At 38.2% G+C, this 21,170-nt stretch overlaps 1 protein-coding gene across 1 annotated transcript; it reads right to left on the bottom strand.

The window, feature by feature from the left end:
- Positions 1-3,650: 3,650 nt before the first annotated feature.
- Positions 3,651-16,143, bottom strand: LOC308641544 (schwannomin-interacting protein 1-like; the record flags this gene model as incomplete). The annotated part of the gene is made up of 2 exons (XM_081280218.1): positions 3,651-4,778; positions 16,020-16,143. 2 exons carry the CDS (start codon positions 16,141-16,143, stop codon positions 4,093-4,095), a joined length of 810 nt encoding a protein of 269 aa, XP_081136344.1. The 3' UTR covers positions 3,651-4,092.
- Between the last annotated feature and the right edge of the window lie 5,027 nt (positions 16,144-21,170).

Here is a 21,170-nt window from a genome sequence, read left to right on the forward strand (position 1 = left end):
GGCAGTATCTTTTTCTTCTCAAAGCTCAGCATCCAGTACACTCTCTGGAACTTTGCTGTCTTCCAGGAAATGTTTGCTGATTATTGAATCTGCTGTTGCACTTATTACCAAGTTTTTTTTTTTTTTAGCTTATGCATGCCATTGGGCAGATGTTTCTTACTGTATCACACACATAGACCCTAAAGCTGTACCTTTGAATGTGACTGGCTTGAATAGGATGTACAAATGAATAGTTATTGTCTCCAAACAAATACTCTGTGCTTCTCTGGCCATGTATTTGATATAGGTGCTACCCTTTAGATACAGTAATAATACTGCAATATCTTTACAGAGTTAATATTTTGACAATTGAAAAATTTTTATAAGTGATTAAAAATAATTTCCAATAATTTTATTTGGATATGATGGATAATTTTAATATTTACTGAGTGCCTAATATGAGCCAAAATTATACCAAGCACTGTAATACAATATCTCATTTAGCCATCAAAAATAATCCATGAGATTATTATCATCACCATTTTACTCTCGAAAAGACAAAATAAAGGTGGATTACCTAATTTGCCCATAAGTGGCAAAACTGGAATTCAGATAGTTGTTTTCCTAATTGCCAAATACTACACAGATGAAATTTAAGTTTTAGTGAACTGAAAAACATCTAAGGGAATTGATAAAACATGGATTTGTATTCTTCATTTACAGAGAATTAATGAAACTAAGGTAGGTTCAGAAATCTATATCTTTAAGTATCACACAGGCAATTTGGATGCAAGTGGTCCATGACCTACATTTTAAGAAACACTTCTTTATGTTGAAATGCCATACACATAGTGTGAATTATTTTGCATGTTTTTTTTTCCATTTGATATTCTTTTCTCCCTTGTGGATATCCAGCTGTTCCAGTATCATTTATTAGAATGACCATTCTTTCCCCACTGTCTGTAGTTTCATTTTTTTTTGTAATAAATTGAGTGTTCATATGTATATGGGCTCTGGACATAACCCTCTGGTTTTATCTTCTCCATATAATTCCTATCATCATCTGTTGTAAACACACTTTGAGAAATTATGTTGCGGACCAAAGGACAAAAACCTTGGAAAACCCCACGAATCATGAGTGGCTATACCATCAGCCAAATGTAAGAACAGACATTTAAAAAGCAGTGCTCAGCATTTCCTGAAATCCTCACTTAAATTAATCTCTGTGGCCCAATAATTACAATATATGGTGTTTTTAGAAATCTCTGTGCAGTTCAGTAACAGCCAGTTACCATTCCTTTTTCTCTTTCTATTTTCACTGCTTTTCTTTTTCCAAACCTCTTTTGCCAAATCAGTCCAACATTTTTGCAAACAAGTCATATTTTATTAAGAGCATCTTTTCTGACATTCAAATATCTTTAGAAAAGAAAGATGAAATACAGACAAGGTAGTATTTACCTCTCCAGTGTTCTACTTCAGATGGAGCTTTCTCCTCCCAGCAATTTGCTCCCGCCTCAATTGTGTGCCTGTTGTAAATTTAGCCTGAGTTCATCTGATTTTAAAATGGGGGGGGGGAATCCCAGATTATACCTATTTTCCCACTGGAATAAGAGCCTTCTATTTAAATACGGTTTGATACCAACAAAGAAATTTGATATCCTGTTATGCAAGCTCTTACAAATTTCTTTTTATTGTATTATATGAAACAGGTTAAAAAGATACTTGTAGTAAATTGCAGGTGAGGAACCTGAGGCACAGAGAAGTGAAACTGTCTCTAACTATGAATTGAAATTGTATAAATAACTGGAGATTCCACTGCATTGCTTTTTCACTGAATTCTGCAGTTGGAGACTATTACTGGACTGGATTCCCAGGAAGATTAAAATCGAATAGAAATGGTTCAGGCTTTCAATATCCACATTTTAATTTATATCTGCATTCATGCATAGTGATATGCTGACCCAGATGGTCTCCAGAAAAGTGTGTGGGCTGAATGAAGTGTTGCTATGCAAATGTCACAGTATGGCTATGTTAGACACAGAAAACTCAATAGCACAGAAAGGGTTATTGTTTTTGTTTTCCAGTACAGGGATGTGATGGACTCAGAGGGGATTGAGTTATGTATCTTTTATCCCTTTTTTTTTAATCTTCATCTGCCAAAAGTCCCAAAAGAAGTGTTGAAAGAAGTTTAGATGTTCTACAGTTGGTTACATGGCTCTTGGGACCTCAACTAATAATTTGATTGATAGTCAATTGGGAGAAGCCAATGAGTTTAGAGACATAAGGAATCACCTGTAGCCACTGTGCTAATGGAAGAAGTATACAGACATTCTTCCTTCTGTATAGACAGTCCAGTTTCCCTACCTTTTGAGCATAATTAGCTGGGGTTTTCCTTTAGTAGTGTACATAGTTCTTCCAGTGATCTGCTGACTACACTGGTACTTTCTCTGGGCTAACCCAGTCACATTTTATTGTTATATTGGAAATAAAGGTCATCATGTAAACTATTTATTTGAAGCTGATGTTTTCTTGGGCAACTGTCATCTTTGCGGTTGAATGTTCAGTGCTTCGGAGAAGGATGATGTGTCTTATCTGAAGGTGGAGTGGGAGTTCCCTTTGGGAAGATTTTTCAAATTCCCCTGATATAAGATTTATTTGGGGTGTTGGTGAAACACACAGATCCAGGCACGTCTTTTGGGGTTACCAATTCAGTGGGGTTAAACCATGTCCCTGAAATATGTATTTTTGACAGCCATGTGTTTGGTGTCATGTGGAAGTGAGGGAAACACTACCCTATGAAGGGCGACTTTGATGGTGGTCCCTGATGCCTAAACAACCCCCATCATTGCCTGGAGGGTATTTCCTACTTTCTTCTCACTTCTTCCACATCTCTTTTCTGCATTCAGTCCCAGTTCTTACCTCAAATTCATCACCTCCTCGTCATTTCACTTCAGCCTACAATTTCCATTCTATTTCAAGTTACTCCCGTTCCACGCACCCTGAGCCACAGTGGTAAACAATCTGCTATTGCAGGCTCTACCAAGATCTTCAGAGCTTTTTACTTTTTCACATTCTACTTTCTGCTTCAAATCTTTCTTTCAATATTTTGCCTATTGCACTTCCAGTTCTTCTTCTTCAAGAGTTCACATGTCATTTCCTTCAGAAGTTGGCTTCAGCTCCCCCAGACACTGTTCCTTCTTCTCCTGTAGCACTTTGGATTTATCTTATCTAGAATGCACGTCACGTTGTAATTACTTGTTAACTTGTCTCTCTCTTGGTAGGCAACATAGTAGAGACGGTGTCTTCACTCTATTTTGAAGTGTCGAGCAGTGAATTGTAGACACATTTGCACAGACAGCTTCAGACTTTTAATAATTTTATTAAATTACAATTATCAAAATGAAGGTATGGGTTTGTTTATTTATGTAGCTCCATGTATTTATTTATTCATTCATTCATTGATATACTTACTTAGACAAATATCTATTGAACTCCTTTCATAAAGACTAAACATATAAGTGGACAGAAACATTTATTTTTTTTATGAAACAAAGTTTTAATTTTATTTTACATATTTATACATAAAACTTCCAAGAAACCTTCTGAAGCCAACAGAATGTTAATAGCATATCTGAAAATGAACTTCAGGTAGTCAACATTCACAAAATGTTGAGAACTGATTAAGATACACGTTAAGGAGAGCTACGACTTCACTAGGAGGCAGGCATGTATTTTGACTTGTATAGCACCGTCATTTACAGTTCTTAAAACTACAGCGAAGGATGAAGTAGTCAATGCAAAATACTGCTCCAACTGAAAACCTCTAAACAAGTAAAAATAAAGTTAAAACCACCCTCAGATCAACCATGGTTTGTGATGGTGTAAGTACTGTACATTTTTTTTTGTAACAACATTTTATTAAAATGCCTGATATTAAGTGGCACAAGTAAAAAATTAAAATAAATTAAGAAGCAAAGGCCGATCACTGGACATGAAGCTTCAGACACCATCCATGAATGACAAGGCTGTTGGTCTATCTCTGCGACACCTTCAGCAACAGCACTGCAAACCACAGAGGCAAAGTCAGCTCCGCCGGGCTGTGGCGGGTGGCTCTCATTTGGCAGGCATCTTCTCTGCCATGTGCTTCTGCTGACTCTCAGCATGTCTGGTCAGGTCCTCGATGTCCACCAACATGGCATCTTGCTCTGTGTGCAGCTCGTCTCGGATGAGGAGCAGCTGCACCAGCTCTTCATTCAAGCTTTCGATCTGGGAGTGGAGGTCATTGACGATAACCTGCAGCTGGCCCAGCGTCATGCCGCGCAGGTCGGCTGGCTTCAGGCTCCTCTTCATCAAGCACTCGCTGATATGGGGCAGATGAGGCAGCAGATCCGCCACGGGAGACTTCTTCCTGTTCTGCTTCTCCACCTCCACTTGCATCTTGGCCATGGGCTTGGCCATGGCAAGGGCCATCTTGGCTTCAGCCTGCAGTTTCTTCTGCCTTGTGAGGAAGTCCATGTCGTCCAAGGACTCGGACTCCTCCTCAGTAGTGTCTCTATCGGAATAGGAAGAGCTCTGTTTGCTCACGGGGGACGAGGGTGTGTCCAGGCTGGTCTCGGTCTTGCTGTCGTCAGCATCACTGTCCTTATCGCTGCCGTTGTCATTGACAAAGCAAATCTGCAGGTTCATCCCACTCTGGAGTCGGGAGGAGAGGCTGGGCTTGCCGCTCCTGCTGCAGCTGGTGTAAATTCCTGGGCCGTCATCGAAGCAGCTTCTGAGCGCCAGCTTCTGTCTGATAGACTCTCATTTTTCTGTGCCTGGTACGGCGCATCCTAGGGCGCAGCCCCACAGCAGCGCGGCGCGGCGAGGCTGCGGGCAGGCGCGGGGCAGCGCGGGCAGCGCCCGGGAAGATGGATGCTGCCGCTGGACAGAAACATTTATAAAATAATTATATAATCAATAAGAGATTTGCTACTGTGAAAAGTATCAAGAATGACAGGCATATGGGGGCAGTGAAAGCATAAAGGTGGTGGTAACAATTGATGCTGCTGATGAAAAGGAATTATCTAGGGCAAGAAGCCCGGAGATGGCTAGTCTTCAAGGCTCAGGAAAGAGACTGTTCAAAGGCCCTGGGGTGGGAGGGAAAGAGTCAGATAAAGACCTGAAAGACAGTGTAGGGAGAACAAAATGAATTAGGGCCAGATAAAAGGCTGTGTTCCAAAGCACACAAAGTCTCACAGGCTCTTTTAGGAAGTTTGTCTTTGTCCTAAATGCAATGGGAAATCGGTGAAATGTTGATTTTGGTGGTTGGGCTATTATGTTTTTGTGGGGATTTATACTGGCCAAATGATAATTTGCTTTACTGTTTATTTTTGTTTAGATCATGCATGTACCTTCATAAGACAGGAAGCATGTCTTATATTTCTTAGAGTTCTCAGCATCTAGCCCTAGAAAATAAATAGAGTGGGTGACCCAGAGAGATGTGCTGCTTCTATCATTTCAGATTCTTGAGGTTGAGGCTTTATGTAAGGACATTTACACAGAAACTGAGTTAACCAAATTCTTGGAAGAGCTTACATTGATTCATGATTTGTATTAAAAAATTATGAGAAATATACAAGGTGAATGGGCAGCTGATTATCCACACTGTCTGAATTGAAAAAGACTGTGGGAAGTTAGTTGTCAGAGGTAGTTTCGAAAAGCCTGCTTCTTTGTGTAATAAAGTTGTTTCATTACTCATGATGTTTGAAGTTTTACAGAATCATTACTTAGGCCTTCAAGGACTCTTTAGTCTCTAAAAGTCCTCTTTGAAAATATCGATATCTAATAGAGGTTAAAAGATATATTAAATTTGTCCACTGACACCTTTGGGATATATTGATGGGCTCCAACTATTAGAAAATTCATACACTTGGGTCAGAGCCTCTGCATTTGTGATATGGAAGCAAGTTTCAGGGGACCAGTCTCTCAGTTTTCCCCCTGTGCTCTCTCAGCAATGAGCACCACTTTGTGAGTATTGGCAATGACAGTGCCATCGGCTCACACTGAATCTGTGTGGACTTTGGTTTCACAATAAACCTGACAGTACTTTTTCTCCCTAACCTCTAGGACACTATGAAATTAGTGATATGGGAAAAGTGCAGTGAACTTTGGGAGACGAGTTGCTCTGTCCTGTAAATCAAGCTGTGGGTACTGTCCACCAAAGCCTTCAAGATTATTCCCCCCCCCCCCCCATTACTGGAGATTGAACCCAGAGCACTCCATCACTCAGCTACCTCCCCAGCCTTTTCTAAAATTTTAATTTTGAGACAGGGTCTCACTAAGTTGCCCAGGCTGGCTTTAAACTTGTGATCCTCCTGCCTCAGGCTCCCGAGTGCTGGGATTATAGGCATGCGCCACTGTGCCTGATCAAAGCATTTGGGTTTCATTGGATTTCTCAAATCAACTTCTCAGAAACGAATTCTGTTTTGAAAGACCCTGATTTCATTAGAACACCAGTAGAGCTGATATTAAAATTGTGCTTTCTGGGGCTAGGGCTGTAGCTAAGTGATAGAGCATATGTCTAGCATGCATGAGTTCAATCTCCAGCACAAAAACAAAAACAAAAGCAAATATTCCAGACTTCTAATTTAATAACTAGTCTATACAAAAATAGAGAAATAAAGTCCTCTACAGGAAATGCCATCAGAATTTCCAGAATTCTTTTTTTGTCCTGCTGCCTAAAAAATTGCTAATTGTTGGAGGGCAGATGAACAGGAAGTAGAGTCCTGGTTGAGGTTTTGTTGTGATAGTGGTTTTTCTAGAGTATTCCATGATGATGTGAAACATTATGAACTCTAAGGGCACATTTCCACAGCATATTTTCTAAGACTTTATAGTTACTTCTAGAGATTTCTCCACTCTTTCCTGTGGATTTCTACAACATCATTTTCAGATGTAGCAATTTTCTTACTGAATGAATTGGTGATTGTGGCGAATTTCGTATTACAATTTTTTTTTAAAAGAAATAAAACCATTCTGTTGGAATTGAAAATGCTTTATTTCCTTATATCTTCAAAGTGATATCATAGCTTTTCTTCAGAATTTCAACAAATTAAAAAATTGCACCTGGATGATAAGGACCTGATTGATTATTCAAGTCATGACACAAGCCAAAGACTGACTGCTCACGATTTACCCCTTTCTCAGAGATGCTTATCTGATATCCTATGATCTGTCTCACAGAGTCTATGTCAGGGGTCGGCAAACTATAGGCCAAATCTGTCCAGCAAGCCTTTCTGTAAACAGGTTTTTATTGGAGCTTTACCAGGCCATTTAAGTGCTATCTGTAGCTGCCTATTGTCAGGATCTGGGAGGCACAACCAATAAATGGCTAAGCCAGCATGCTGGGGATGTTCTCATACTTTACTCACTCATCCCAGCAGGCAAATTTTGTTTTGCAATTTGATATTACATGAAAAAGGGAAGCATTTGGGAAGCAAATGTAGCCTGTAGCCTGTATTCGGTGCTCTTTCTACCCTCATTTGCATGCTTTTGGTTGAGATTATGTAGGGAACTACATAATCTGTGAAATGACTAAAATGTAAATTTGTTTTTGTGCATATTTGTTTTATACACACACGTATACACTTGTTTTTTATACATACATACATATATCCATATACCTTGTTTGAGTTGCTATTGGAAAAGGCTCAGAAAACACAATCTTGGCTTATTTCCTAAGTATCCAAGCCAGAGGTAACAAATATATAGCAAGTTTATTATCACTCTACCTCCCCTCTTCTGTCAGTCACCACTAATATATTCTTTAATTCTTTCAGTCAGAACCTCAGAATCCTTAAAATATTTTGCGTAGCCATTCCCAATTAGCTGACTAATTGGCACATGAGATGCCATAATATCTTCCAAAGCTGGAAGAGCCTTGCATATTTCTAATTGTGAGAATCTTATTCCACCTTTTATTTTTTCCTTTTCTCCTCCTATGATGAGTGATCTAGACCTTTAAGGCAGGAACCGGGGAAGTCAGACAGACCAAGGCTTTCTTAGGAGAATGCAGAGCACAGGCAAAGATGTAGAACTGAATAGTTTAGAGCAGGCTTGGAAAGTCACAGGAAATGAATTTGGTATTGCTATAATTATAAAGTATGCATTTTATAAAGATATTAACCTTTTACTGTATTTTCTTTTTAATCTTATTTTTTATTTATTTATTTTTTTTTTGTTTGGCTTTTTTGGAACTGGGGGTTAAACCTAAGGCTTTGAGAATGCAAGGCAGCTGCTTTGCCACTGAGCTACATCCCAGCCCTTTTACCATATTTTCTGACTATCATTTTTGCAATCCACTTTTCCTTTTTTTTCAAAAATATTGTGTATGTTACTTAAAAAATAGAAATATTTAAATTTTATGTTCTTTGAGCAATTAGTCCTTTGCTATATGATGTTTTAGATAGATTTTAAGCTCAGAAACTCATCTTGTTTTTTAATTCAAATATGAAATGTCTTGTTTGAGTGAGGATTTAGAAAGGACATTTAAAATCTTTAGAAAGGACATTTAAAATCTTTACACACACATATGCTATACATATTTATATATTTCTAGCACCTGTGTGTGTGTGTGAGAGAGAGAGCTATTATCAGACATTGGCTCACAATTGAAAGGGGCTGAAAAGCTCTAGAATCCATCGTCTGTACTGGAGACCCAGGGAAGCCAGTGGTGTAGTTCGAAGGCTTGAGAGCTAGAGGGACCATGGTATAGATTCTCCTTTGAGTCTGAAGATCCAACAACCAGGAGTGCTAAGAGCAGAAGACCAGTGTCTCAGTTCCAGCAGTCAGGTAGAGCTCATTTAAGCTTCCTCTACCTTTTTGTTCTATTCAGATCCTTAATGGATTGGATGATGTCCACCCTCAACAGAGATCTTCTGCTTTAAGCAACCCACCAATTCAAATGTTAATCTCTTCCAGGAATGAGCTCACAGACACACCCAGATATAGGTTTAACCAGATATCTGGGCACCCTGTTGTCCAACTATCACAAGATTGAATTTACGTATACACTGTGCATTCAGCAAATTTTCTGACTGTAGCACAGAGACAGCAGCAAAGTCAATTAATTCATCTAAATAATAATGGAAACATTCTTAGGTGCCTTTCACTTAAGCAATTTAGATGTATAAACAGTCAAACTGATTATAATTCTTTTCCATTTTATCACCTAAATGTCTGGTAAAGATGTAATTCAGTAATCTAGGATCAAATGATTGGCCTCAGGGAACAGAATAAAAGATACAATGACATCCATAACCAGTGAATAGACTTAGAAACTCTTGAAGGGTAAGTGGCATTTCAATTTTTAACTTTCATTTTAATTCTGTAGTATTCAAAACGGAAGACCATGATACCTTTCTGCAAGGATCTTTACCAGGACTTTCATAATTTCTTTTTTTCCCCTCCTTTCCTGATAGAGGTATCTGTACTCCTCGTTCTCCTGGACCTGGATAATTCTTGGCACTATTGAATCTCTTCTGACAGCAGAAAACAGTGATGAGGAGGTTGAATGATTCAATGGCAATTTAATCTGGTCTTATTTTATTTGGCCTTGTGCAAGAAGAAACCTGATGTGGCTTGTAATTGTAATGCCAGGTATTACCTGATTCCTGCAGATTTCTCCCATTTCTCTGCCTGGTAAATGACTTCTATGGGAATTTAAAGCATGTACAACATGGTAAATGTAGATTTGTTACTTCAGCTCCTGAACTGGGTATCTTATTTTATTGCATTTAAAATTAAAGGAGGGAAATAATAGATTTTAGGTTTTATTTATAGGGACAAGGCATTTGAGTGTATTCATATGAGTTGCTCTTTGATGCAGTACTGTCTTGTTTTCCTTTCAATCAGACTCCTGGATTTAAATGAAGGAAAAAATAACAACCGAAATAAAAGAATTTCTATAAATAAAATGTCATAACTATAAAGATCGACAACCTAAAGAATAAAATTAATATGCTGTGATTAGTCTGAAAAAAGGGAGTCCAATGTTTATGTCTGGCTATGGAAGACCAGTTATGATTCAGAGAAGCTGAGACATGGTAGGAGAAGGTAGAGTAATGATTAGTAGAGAAGAGCTGGACGTAAGCATAGGCAGTAGAAGAAATAGCAGGAGTTGGTGGTGCTAATGTGGAAGAAAATTATTGTAGCAATTGTTGCATTGTGGCCCCATTGGTCCATATAAGAACTTTGTTTTCTTGCAGGAGGGGCTTTATGAAGAGGCCATCGGTGAAGCAACATAAGGAGAAGAGCCCCTGAGGTGACAGAAAGAGAAGAGAACCAGACCATCTCAATGTCCTAGTCAAGTCTAGGACCTTGGGGACCTCTCAAATGGATGAATTCACATGAATGACCATTGGCAAATCAACAGAGGAATTACCCAGCTAAGCCCCAACCAGATGATAGCTGTAAGCAAATGATGTGGTCATTGTGTTAAGCCACTAAGTACTGGAGGTAGTTTGTAATATAGCAAAAGATAACTGTTAGTATGATAATTGACAAGTCAAGTATGTCTCTTTCTTCTCTGGCATATTGTGGTGTTAAGTGGAGAAGAAGGCTTGAGACCACAGCAAAATTGGGTCATATCCTCAATTTGTCAATTTTTATCTCTATGGTATTATTTGCTATTTCTGAGTTTCAGTCTTTCTTTTTAGTTTTAAAATGAGACAAATATTTCTCCTCACTCAATATAGTTAAGACATTATGTGCGTGAAGGTTTAGGGCTATATGAAGTACACACCAAACAGTAGTTCTACTTCATATCCTCCCTACAGTTCCTTTTATCTTGAGGGGACATATAGTTATCTAAAGCCTTTTATTTCCTAAAACTAGTCCTATGACCTACTAAAGGCAGTTTTGTCACAGGTCAATGGACTTTGTGCATGAGTATATTTGATCAACAATCACTGTGTCTATATGAAGAAGAGATAAATTATCAAACCACAAGTGACAGATTTTTTTTAACAACAATGGCAGATTTTAGGGGTCATTACTGGAGTCCATGCACATTTGTTTCTTTGTCCCAGACTATCTGCCCTTTCCCCTCTGGAACACCACTCTTGCATGTTACAAAAACCTTGGGTTCTCAAGGAATGTTGAAGTTACATTCATCTTATTTTATTTCAGAAGGCACATACTATATTTCAGTTAGATTTTCACAAAAAAGCATTACTTTCTCAATTGTTTGTGAAATTCATTCATTTAGGTAAAAACTAAACATTTCAAGGCAACACTAGATGAAATTTGGCACTCATTGAGCCTCTGCCTTAGTACCAGAAGGTGATTTAGGATTTTGGAAAGGAAGTCTTATATTGTTTGTGTAATTTATGTTAAAATTTTGCAAACATCCAGTTTCCCAGCTCCCTGAGACAAAACAAAGCGTGCACACGCATACATACACATAAACCAAAGGATTAAGGAGAAAAGAAATAACCTGCCTGGGCCTCAATTTCCAAATTGGGAAAAGAGAAAGTCAGGGTAGCTTTCTCAGACTGGAAGGTTTTCCAAGACTATTTCTAGCTCTGAGTGTAGTGGAAGTCTCATCTCCTAGTACCTGCACTAGCCCTTCATAGAGAATAAGATTAGAAACACAGGTTGCTCCCCAGCAAAACTTTAATTGCAAAGCTTTAATTACAAAAAGAATCAAAATACACACTTAGGTTATGTTTTTTTTAAATTGTATTTTTAATTGTGTTTTGTCTCCATTTTCTTTTAAAAGAGAAACGAAAACTTCAATTTGCCAAATTGCTGTACATGTTTCCTTGCTGGGTAGTTGCCCTAGCAAGTTAACCTAAAATGATTTTCTAAAATGTATTTTTAATGAGAAAATTTGATCCCTGAAATTTGTCTTAAACATTTTTTTTTCTTCAAACCTCTTATAGGACTCTAGAGTTTCCATACCTTAGTGCCAAGAGCATAGCAAAGGAATCCAGCTCAGTTTAGTAATTACTTGTATTACTCTAGCTCAAAGTTGTTTTGCTCTTAATGGCTTAGGAGAGCCATTTGAATACTTTGATTCTTGTAATAAAAGTTCTAATGGGGAAAGTAGGTGAATGCCCATGTAATGTTTAGCCTATTAAAACAGTGATATTCAAAGCTTTTGCAGATAAAATTCTTACCAGGGACTATGAATAAGGACAGGTCAGTTGTAAGGAAAGCAAGAAAAAAAATAAGAAAGTCAAAGTCAATCGGGAGAGTCTTTTCCTTCTTCAAAATAGGGCCCACAATATAAGGGAATTTATTTTTCTCCCTTCTTATTGGAAGAGGGAAGATTCTCCCCAGTAATCTGCTGATTTCATCCCAAGCATATTAGTTAGGCTTCCCCAGAGAAACAGAACCAATAGGACACACACACACACACACACACACACACACACACACACACACACACACATTATATATATGAAGAGATTCATTAAGAAGAATTGGCTCACCCAATTATGGAGATATGGAAGTCCCATGGACTGCAACCTGGAGACCCAGAAAGCTGGTGGTGTCATTCAATCCAAGTCCAGAGGCCTGAGAAAAAGGGAAGCCACTGGTGTAAGTCTCAGTCTGATGGCAGACTCAGACTGCTCATGCAGGCAGGTAGAAAAAAGGGACAAAGTCTCCCTTCCTTATTTTCTTGTTCTAGTCAGCCCATCAGTATTGGGAAAGGCCATCTGCTTTCCTGAGCCAAATAATTCAAATGCTTACCTCATTTAGAAACACATGCACACACACAACTAGAAGTAATGTTTGAAAAATATCTGGATGCTCCATGGTCCAGTCAAGTTTACACATAAAATTAACCCTCATACCAATGCTTCTCAGAGCATGTTTGTTTAACTATAGTTTCTCAAACTATCTGTGGTGAACAAAAGTTGCCTCCTCCCCAACCACTGGGTACTGACGCTTGTGTGAAATACAACCAAAATGAACTATAAATGTGGTACATCCACACAATGAAATATTATTTAAACATAAGAACATACAAAGTAAAAGAAGCCAGGTGAACCTACGAAGTAAAAGAAGCCAGACACAAAGGGCATAAAGTGTATGATTCCATGTATGTGAAATGTCTGGAGTGAATGCCCATGTAATGTTTAGCCTATTAAAATATTCGGGCTGGGGATGTGGCTCAAGTGGTAGCACGGTTGCCTGGCATGCACAGGGCGCTGAGTTTGATCCTCAGCACCACATAAAAATAAAAAAATAAAGATGTTGTGTCCACTGAAAACTAAAAAATAAATATAAAAAAATTTTCTCTCTCTCCCTCCCTCTCTCTCTCTCTCTCTCTTAAAAAAAACAGTGATATTCAAAGCAAGAATATGTAGAGTAAGAAAGTTGATAAGGGCGGGGGTTAGAGTGCAAATATTGAAGAGTGAAAATTAAGTAGAGTCAGTTGTATTCTGACTCTAGTATTGCAGTATGTGTATACATGGCTGTATCACCAATGTGATCCTGCAATCTGTACACGTGGAAAAATGAGAATTCATACCCTATTTGAATCAAATATATGAGATGTCAAGATCATTGTATTGTCTTGAGCAACTAATAAAAAAAGAAAATTAAGTAGAAGTGATGAAATATTTTAAAATTGACTGTGGTTGTGGATAAATGTTATTAAATTGTATAATTTTAATGTGTAAATTGTATGGTTATTATTTAATACTAAGAAGAAATGAGCTATTAAACCATGAAAAAAATATGTAGGAAATTTAATGATCATTACCAAGTAAAATATTGCAATTTGAAAAAGCTATAGAACACAAAATTCCAACTATGTGACATTCTAGAAAAGGCAAAACTGTGGAGACAGTGAAAACATCAGTGGCTTTCAGGACTAGTGGGAAGGGAGAGAGGGATGAATAGGTGGAGCACAGAATTTTTAGGGCAGTTAAACCATATTTTATGAAAATAGAGTAGTGGATACATATCATACATTTGTCAAAACCTATAGGTTGTACAATATAAAAATTGAGGCTTAATGTGAACTATGGCTTGAGGTGATTATAATGTGTCAGTGTAGGTGCATCAATTTGCAACAAATGTACACTCTAATTTGGGATGCTGATAGTTGGGGAGGCTGTGACTGCATGGGAATAGAGGGCTATGAGAATCATCTGTACTTTCCACTTAATTTTTCTAGGAATCTAAAACTGCTCTAAAAATAGAGTCTATTAAAAAAAGAAGAAAACAAGCATGGTGGCACATTCTTGTAATTCTGACTCTTCAGGAGGGTGAAACAGGAGGATCACAAGTTCATGGACAACTTACTGAGATCCTGTCTCAAAGAGAACTTTCTTAGCACATTCAATCTCAAGTATAGAAGAAAGAGGAGGAGGAGGAGGAAGAAGAAGACAAGGATGAGGGAGGAAGCATGACTATCTCATAAGGCCCAACTTGAGGGAGTATTCCCTGATTCCCTGACCCATCTCTCCCCACTCAATCCTGGCAGAAAAACTACTTGTTCCTTTATATAAGTTCCCACTGTGTATTATTCCTACTTCTTTTATAGTTTGCATCACATTGTTTTATACTTGTTTTGGGATCTCACTTCTTGAACTACAATCTACTTGAGGGCAGAGGCAATGTCATATTTTGTTGACATTTATACAGTACTGGAAGCATCACATAGTAGAGATAGATGTACATTGTGTGAATGTATGAAGAACCTCCTATAATGACTCTTTTTTCAATGCAGTTTTAAAATAAACTGCAACAAATGATTCTCTTCAGGCTTTGGGGTATCCTGAAAACAGGCGCCTTTAAGAGGTTTCTCCAAGGGACAGTGGTCAGGACGACAATGAGAGAGAATCGAGGAAAGTTCCTAGGAAATTGAGAATATAGAAAAGTCCTAAACTAAGAACTTATCCATACTAAGAATCCTCACAGAGTAGCATATTACTCTAGTAGAGCTTTGGGAAAGTACTCCTCCTTGGAGACAATATAAGCAATTGAGAAATTTGGGATAAGACTTCTGTATCTTTGTACCTTTCTGTATCTTATGTACCTTTGTAGGTAAATGGGGAGATGTTAGGGGACAACAAAGGGATGACTTCATTGTAGAGGAAGCTATCTCAGCCACCACCCAATGTCTCCCTGAAGTGCTCATATAGAAGTCTTACAGTTTAGATAAATGTAAATGTGTGAGTGTTTTTCCTGAGAATATATCCCCAGGAGGGATGAAGCTTTACTGTTATTCATTTTTAGCTCAGTGGGGATCATGGTATGTAGTTAATATTTCTTAAAAACAGACTTTACATAAAGAAAAATGAAATTATGTAATTTTCAGGAAAATGGATGGAACCAGAGACTATTATGTTAAGTGAAATAAGCCAAACTCAGAATGTCAGGGTTCATATGTTCTCTCTTAGATGCAGAAGTTAGAGGGGAAAAAGGAAAAGAAAGATGGGGGACGACATCATAAAAAGCAAAGGGAGATTAGTAGAGGAAAGAGACCAAAGAATAGGAGGTGGGGAGGAAGGGAGAAAGTGTTGGGGATTGATATTGGCCAAGTTCTATTGTTACATCGTGTGTATTTATGAATATGTAACAACAAATTCCATCATTATGTACAACTATAATGCACCCATAAATACATGTTTTTTTATATAATTTAATATGATTTAATAAAATACCCTAGACTTTAAGAAGACAATTGAGAAAACAAACTAGAGACACTGCTCAGGGCAGAAAGGAAGTTACCTGAGAGGTGACAGGGCACCCAAAATAGCTTTCTTAACTTCCCAAATTTGCCAGCATTTAATGGACAGATGCACATTTTTAGCCACACAACTTCTTTACTTTTGGGACTAGGGCCTATGTCTTTTTCTAAGAAATCACTTATTAATATTGTTTTAAATAGAAGCATTGAGACTGTAGGGGATTTATTAGTCAGGGCTCTGCTCCTCCTTTGCTGTGTAATCTATAGAAGTCACCACTCTCAGTGTCTTACCCTCTTTGATCTTGGTTTTATTCACTGAGAAAATGGGCTCACTAATACCTGTCCTGCTTACCTTGCAGAATAGTTGTGAAAAATCCACTGAGATTGCTGGAAGTAAAGGTTATGTGAATTGGACAAACAAATGATTCTGTACAGTTGATGTTAGTATAGGAAGGGTAAGTGTTAAGAAGCTGCATCGCTTAATATCAATGGAGTTTATTGGTGGCACCAAACAATTGATGCATTTAGTCTCTGACTCTTTTAAGTTGTGAAGGACCTTCTATCATATTCTGGAAAGAATCTTATTAGCATTTGGGAAAAGCATTATTATAAAAACTTCTTGCAGGTTTTAACTCTAGGCACATATGTGTATTTAGGAATATGTAGCCATACTGGCCATAGGATTCAAGATGGCAGATTAGAGGAAGCCTGCATTTTCAGTTGCTTTATGACTCAGGATTTAAGCAGCAGCAGAACTGCTTCTCAGTGAACTCGGTAAAAGACAGAATTCACTGGAGTTCAAGATGAGACAGTCAGAATCTCTTAGAGTCTCAGAGATTTGGGTGCATTGAATTAAGAACAAGAAAGAGGACCTTGGTGTTAGCATTAGGGGTACTGGTTCACCTCAGAGAAGAGGGTTCACAGAGACAGAGAAAGAAACACAATGAACAAATTTTGCCTAAAAACCGTGCAGATCAGGGACTGGGGTTGTGGCTTAAGCGGTAGCGAGCTCCTCTGGCATGTGCGCGGCACTGGGTTCGATCCTCAGTACTACATAAAAATAAAATAAAGATATGCAGATCCCAAGGCTGCACCACGAAGCAGTGTTTGAAAAGCGCTCTGTGATTCTCAACTGGCCAGCGCAGAGCTGAGGTGAGAGCCACCTTGAGGAGGCCATGCTGCAGCTGGTGGTGCTGAGCAGGCTGGGAGTGAGCCTGCTCTCAGGGACTGAGCCTGGGAAGGCTGTATTAGTGTGCAGAGGAATGTGTAAGACCAGCGCAGGGTTGGCTCCCCTGCCCTGTGAATAGAATTCTTGGGAGGCTCCTGAGATCCAGACTCCCAGCAGAGACCAGCATCTGCCTGGCCTAAGGAATGAGTTGGTCTAATCTTTCCAGAACAGGTATCCACCAACAAAATCCTTCAGGCCTGAGTAGAGCTAAACCCCAGCCACTGTAACTTCCCTTTTAAAACTTTGCTGCAGCCCTTCCCTGACAGTGCATCCTTCTGGTCTGTTCAGACTGAACCTCGATCGACAGTACCACCCGTGCCATCCTGCCTTATACTGCTGAGGAGGGAAGGCGAGAGCTATTCCAACCAGTTTCGGTTTAAGGCTTCCAACTGGAAGCTTAGTGAGCAACACAGAAAAAGAAAGGGGTCAGAAACATCCAAACCTTGCTCTTTCTCTTTCTCTTGGCACACAACTCAAGAAAAATGGAAATGAGGACAGTCCAGCACCAGTAGTGACCATTCATGCTCATCAACAGTTTTGACCACCTCAGTGAAGATAATTCTTTCATTTTTCATTATGAATCTGTTTTCCTCCCATGTGTGTATGTGTGTGTGTGTGTGCACGCGTATGTGTGTGTGGTGTCTGTGTACCTGTTGTATTGTCATATGTATATATATGTGTGTGTGTGTGTGTGCATCTATCTATCTATCTGTATGTATATATATATATATATATTATACATACATGGGGTATGACTTCCCATTCTTGTGGTTATACACAATGTGGAGTTACATTGTGTATTCATATTTGAACATAGAAAAGTTATGTCTGATTCATTCTATGGTCTTTCCTATTCCCATTCCCCCTCCCTTCCCTTCATTCCTCTTTGTTTAATCCAATGAACTTCTATTCTTCCTACCAACCCCCCACCCCTTATTGTGTGCTGGCATCCACATATCAGAGAGAACATTCGGCTTTTGTATTTTGGGAATTGGCTTATTTCACTTAGCATGATAGTTTCCAGTTCCATCCATTTGCTGGAAAATGCCATTAGTTTTCTTCATGACTGAGTAATATTCCATTGTGTATATATACCACATTTTTCTTTTCTTTTTTATAGTTTTACATGGACAGCATTCCTTCATTTATTTATTTAGTGTTTATGTGGTGCTAAGGATCAAACCCAGTGCTTCACACATGCAAGGCAAGTGCTCTGCCACTCAGCCACATCCTCACCCTTACCACATTTTCTTTATCCTTTCATTTGTTGAAGGGTACCTAGGTTGGTTCCATAGCTTAGCTATTGTGAAATAAGCTTCTATAAACATTGATGTGGCTGTGTCACTGTAGCATTCTGATTTTAAGTCCTTTTGGTGGGATGAGTGGGTCAAATGGTGGTTCCATTCCAAGTTTTCTGAGGAATCTCCATACTGCTTTCCAGAGTGGTTGCAACAATTTGCAGTACCTTTCCCCCCACATCCTCCCCAACATTTGTTACTTGATTGTTGATAATTGACTGGAGTGAGATGAAAATCTTAATGTAGTCTTAATTTGCATTTCTTTAAATGCTAGAGATGTTGAAAATTTTTTTTTGCCCATTTATTGATGGGTTATTTGTGGTTTTGGTGTTAAGTTTTTGAGTTCTTTATATATCCTGGAGGTGTGTGTGTGTGTGTGTGTGTGTGTGTGTGTGTGTGTATGTTGCAGGAGGCAAAGATTTTTCTCTCATTCCATAGGCTCTCTCTTCACATTCTTATTTCCTTTGCTGTGAAAAAGTATTTAGTTTGATACCATCCTATTTATTGATTCTTAATTTTACTTCTTGTGTTTTAGGAGTCTTATTGAGGAAGTTGGTTCCTAAGCTGAATGATGGAGATTTGGACCTGCTTTTTCTTCTAGTAGGTTCAGGGTCTCAGGTCTAATGCCTAGGTCCTTGATCTACTTCAGGTTAAGTTTTGTGCAGGGTGAGAGATAGGGGTTTAATTTCATTTTGATATGCACGGACTTTCAGTTTTCCCAGCACCATTTGTTGGAGAGGCTATCTTTTCTCCAATGTATGCTTATAGTGCCTTTGTCTAGTGTGAGGAGACTGTTTTTATGTGGGTTTGTCTGTGTACCATTGGTCTTCATGTCTGTTTTGGTGCCAGTACCATGCCATTTCTGTTACTATGGCTCTGCAGTATAATGTAAAATCTGGTGTTGTGATGCCTCCTGCATCACTTTTCTCACTAAGGATTGCTTTGGCTATTCTGGGCTTCTTGTTTCTCCAAATAAATTTCATAACTGCTTTCTCCATTTCTATGAAGAACATCATTGTAATTATATTAAATCTGTATAGTGCTTTGGGAGCATGACCATTTTGATATTAATTTTGCTTATCCACGAACATGGGGGATAAGCAAAATTAATTAACACCTCTACTGTTAGATTGATTTCCAAGTACTTCTTTTTTTTTTGAGGCTATTATGAATGGGACAGCTTTCCTAATTATTTTTTAACTAATTTATCATTGGTGTATAGGAACACAATTTGTTGAATTTGTTTATGAGTTCTAAAAGTTTTTGGTAGAGTTTTTTTTTTTTCCTAAATAGAGAATCATGAGTCATGTCATTGGCAAATAGGGATAGTTTGAACTCTTCTTTTCCTATTCATGTCCCTTTAATTTTTCTTTAGCCTAGGATAGAATGATCTTATGTTGACATCATAAAGGCTATGCATGACAAATCTAAAACCAACATCTTTGTGAATAGAGGAAAGTTGAAAGTATTTCCTTTAAGATTTGGGACAAGGGTGACTGCTCTTACCACTTTAATCCAATATAGTGCTAGGAATTTTAGTCAGAGCAATTAGGCAAGAGAAGGAAAAAAAGGATAAAAATAAGAGAGGAAGAAGTCAAATTATCAGATACTTTATATGTTTGCAGATATGAACCTATACTTACAAGATCCACAAATATTTACCAGAAGACTGCTAGAATTAATAAATTCAACTAAGTAACAGGTTAAAAAAATCAACATACAAAAGAAATAATTTTCTTCTATATCAATAATGAATCTGAGAAATCTTATCCAATATAGCTAAAAAACCCCTCAAACAAACAAAAAATAAACCAAAAAATCTCAAAACCCAATGACCTTAGGAATAAATCTAACCAAGGAGGTGAAAGACCTCTACAATGCCATAATTCTTCTTTATGGCTGAGTAAAATTACATTGTGTATATGTACCACATTTTCTTTATCCATTCATTTGTTGAAGTACACCTAGGTTGGTTCCGCCAACAATGGATGATTACATATTTTCCCCTCACATCCTTGCCAACATTTATTTTTTAAAAGAAATAATTTTATCCTGCTTGTAGGCTTGTAAATTAGTACAACCTTTATGAAAATCAGTATGGAGGTTCCTCTAAAGACTAGGCATGGGAACACCTTATGATCCAGCTATACCACTCCTTGGCATTTATCCTAAGAAATATACTATAGCAGCACAATTCACAATAGTCAAACTATTGACCCAGCCTAGGTGTCCAACATGGATGAATGGATCTGTGAATCTGTGAAAGGAATCTGTGGCGTACATACACAGAGGAGTTTTAAATTATGTCATTTTCAGGAAAATGGATGGAACTTGAGAATATTATGTTAACTAAAATAAGCCAAACTCAGAAAGTCAAGGGTTGTGTGCTTTTTTCCTCTCATGTAGAAACTATAGAGGAAAGAGGAAAAGAATGATTGAGGAGAACCTCATGAAAATCGAAGGAAGATCAGAAGAGTAGAGGAAAGGGACCAGTGGAAAGAGAAAGTGAGGAAAAGGGGAAATCTTGGGGAATGATATTGACCAAGTTATATTGTTATATTGCGTGCATGTATGAATATGTAACAATGAATTATGTATAACTATATTGTAACAATAAAATATGGAAAAATAAAATTAAATATATCTTCTTCTGAAAAAAAAAAAGAATACATAGCCAACAATGCCATTTTAAAGAGAACAGGTGCTGGGCACTATGGCACATGCTTGTGATCCCCAGCAGCTTGGGAGGCTGAGACAGGAGGATCATGAGTTCTAAGTCAGCCTCAGCAATGGGGAGGTGCTAAGAAACTCAATGAGATCCTATCTCAAATACAAAATAAGTCTGGGGATGGGGCTTAGTGGTCGAGTGCCCCTGAGTTCAATCCCCAGTACCCACCCCCTGCCGAGAGAGAGAGAGAGAGAGAGAGAGAGAGAGAGAGAGAGAGAGAGGAAAGATTTTCTTTATCTTGCCAAAGGA

This window comes from Spermophilus citellus (assembly GCF_964194105.1).
Source record: "Spermophilus citellus genome assembly, chromosome: 2".
Classification (NCBI taxonomy): Eukaryota; Metazoa; Chordata; class Mammalia; order Rodentia; family Sciuridae; genus Spermophilus; species Spermophilus citellus.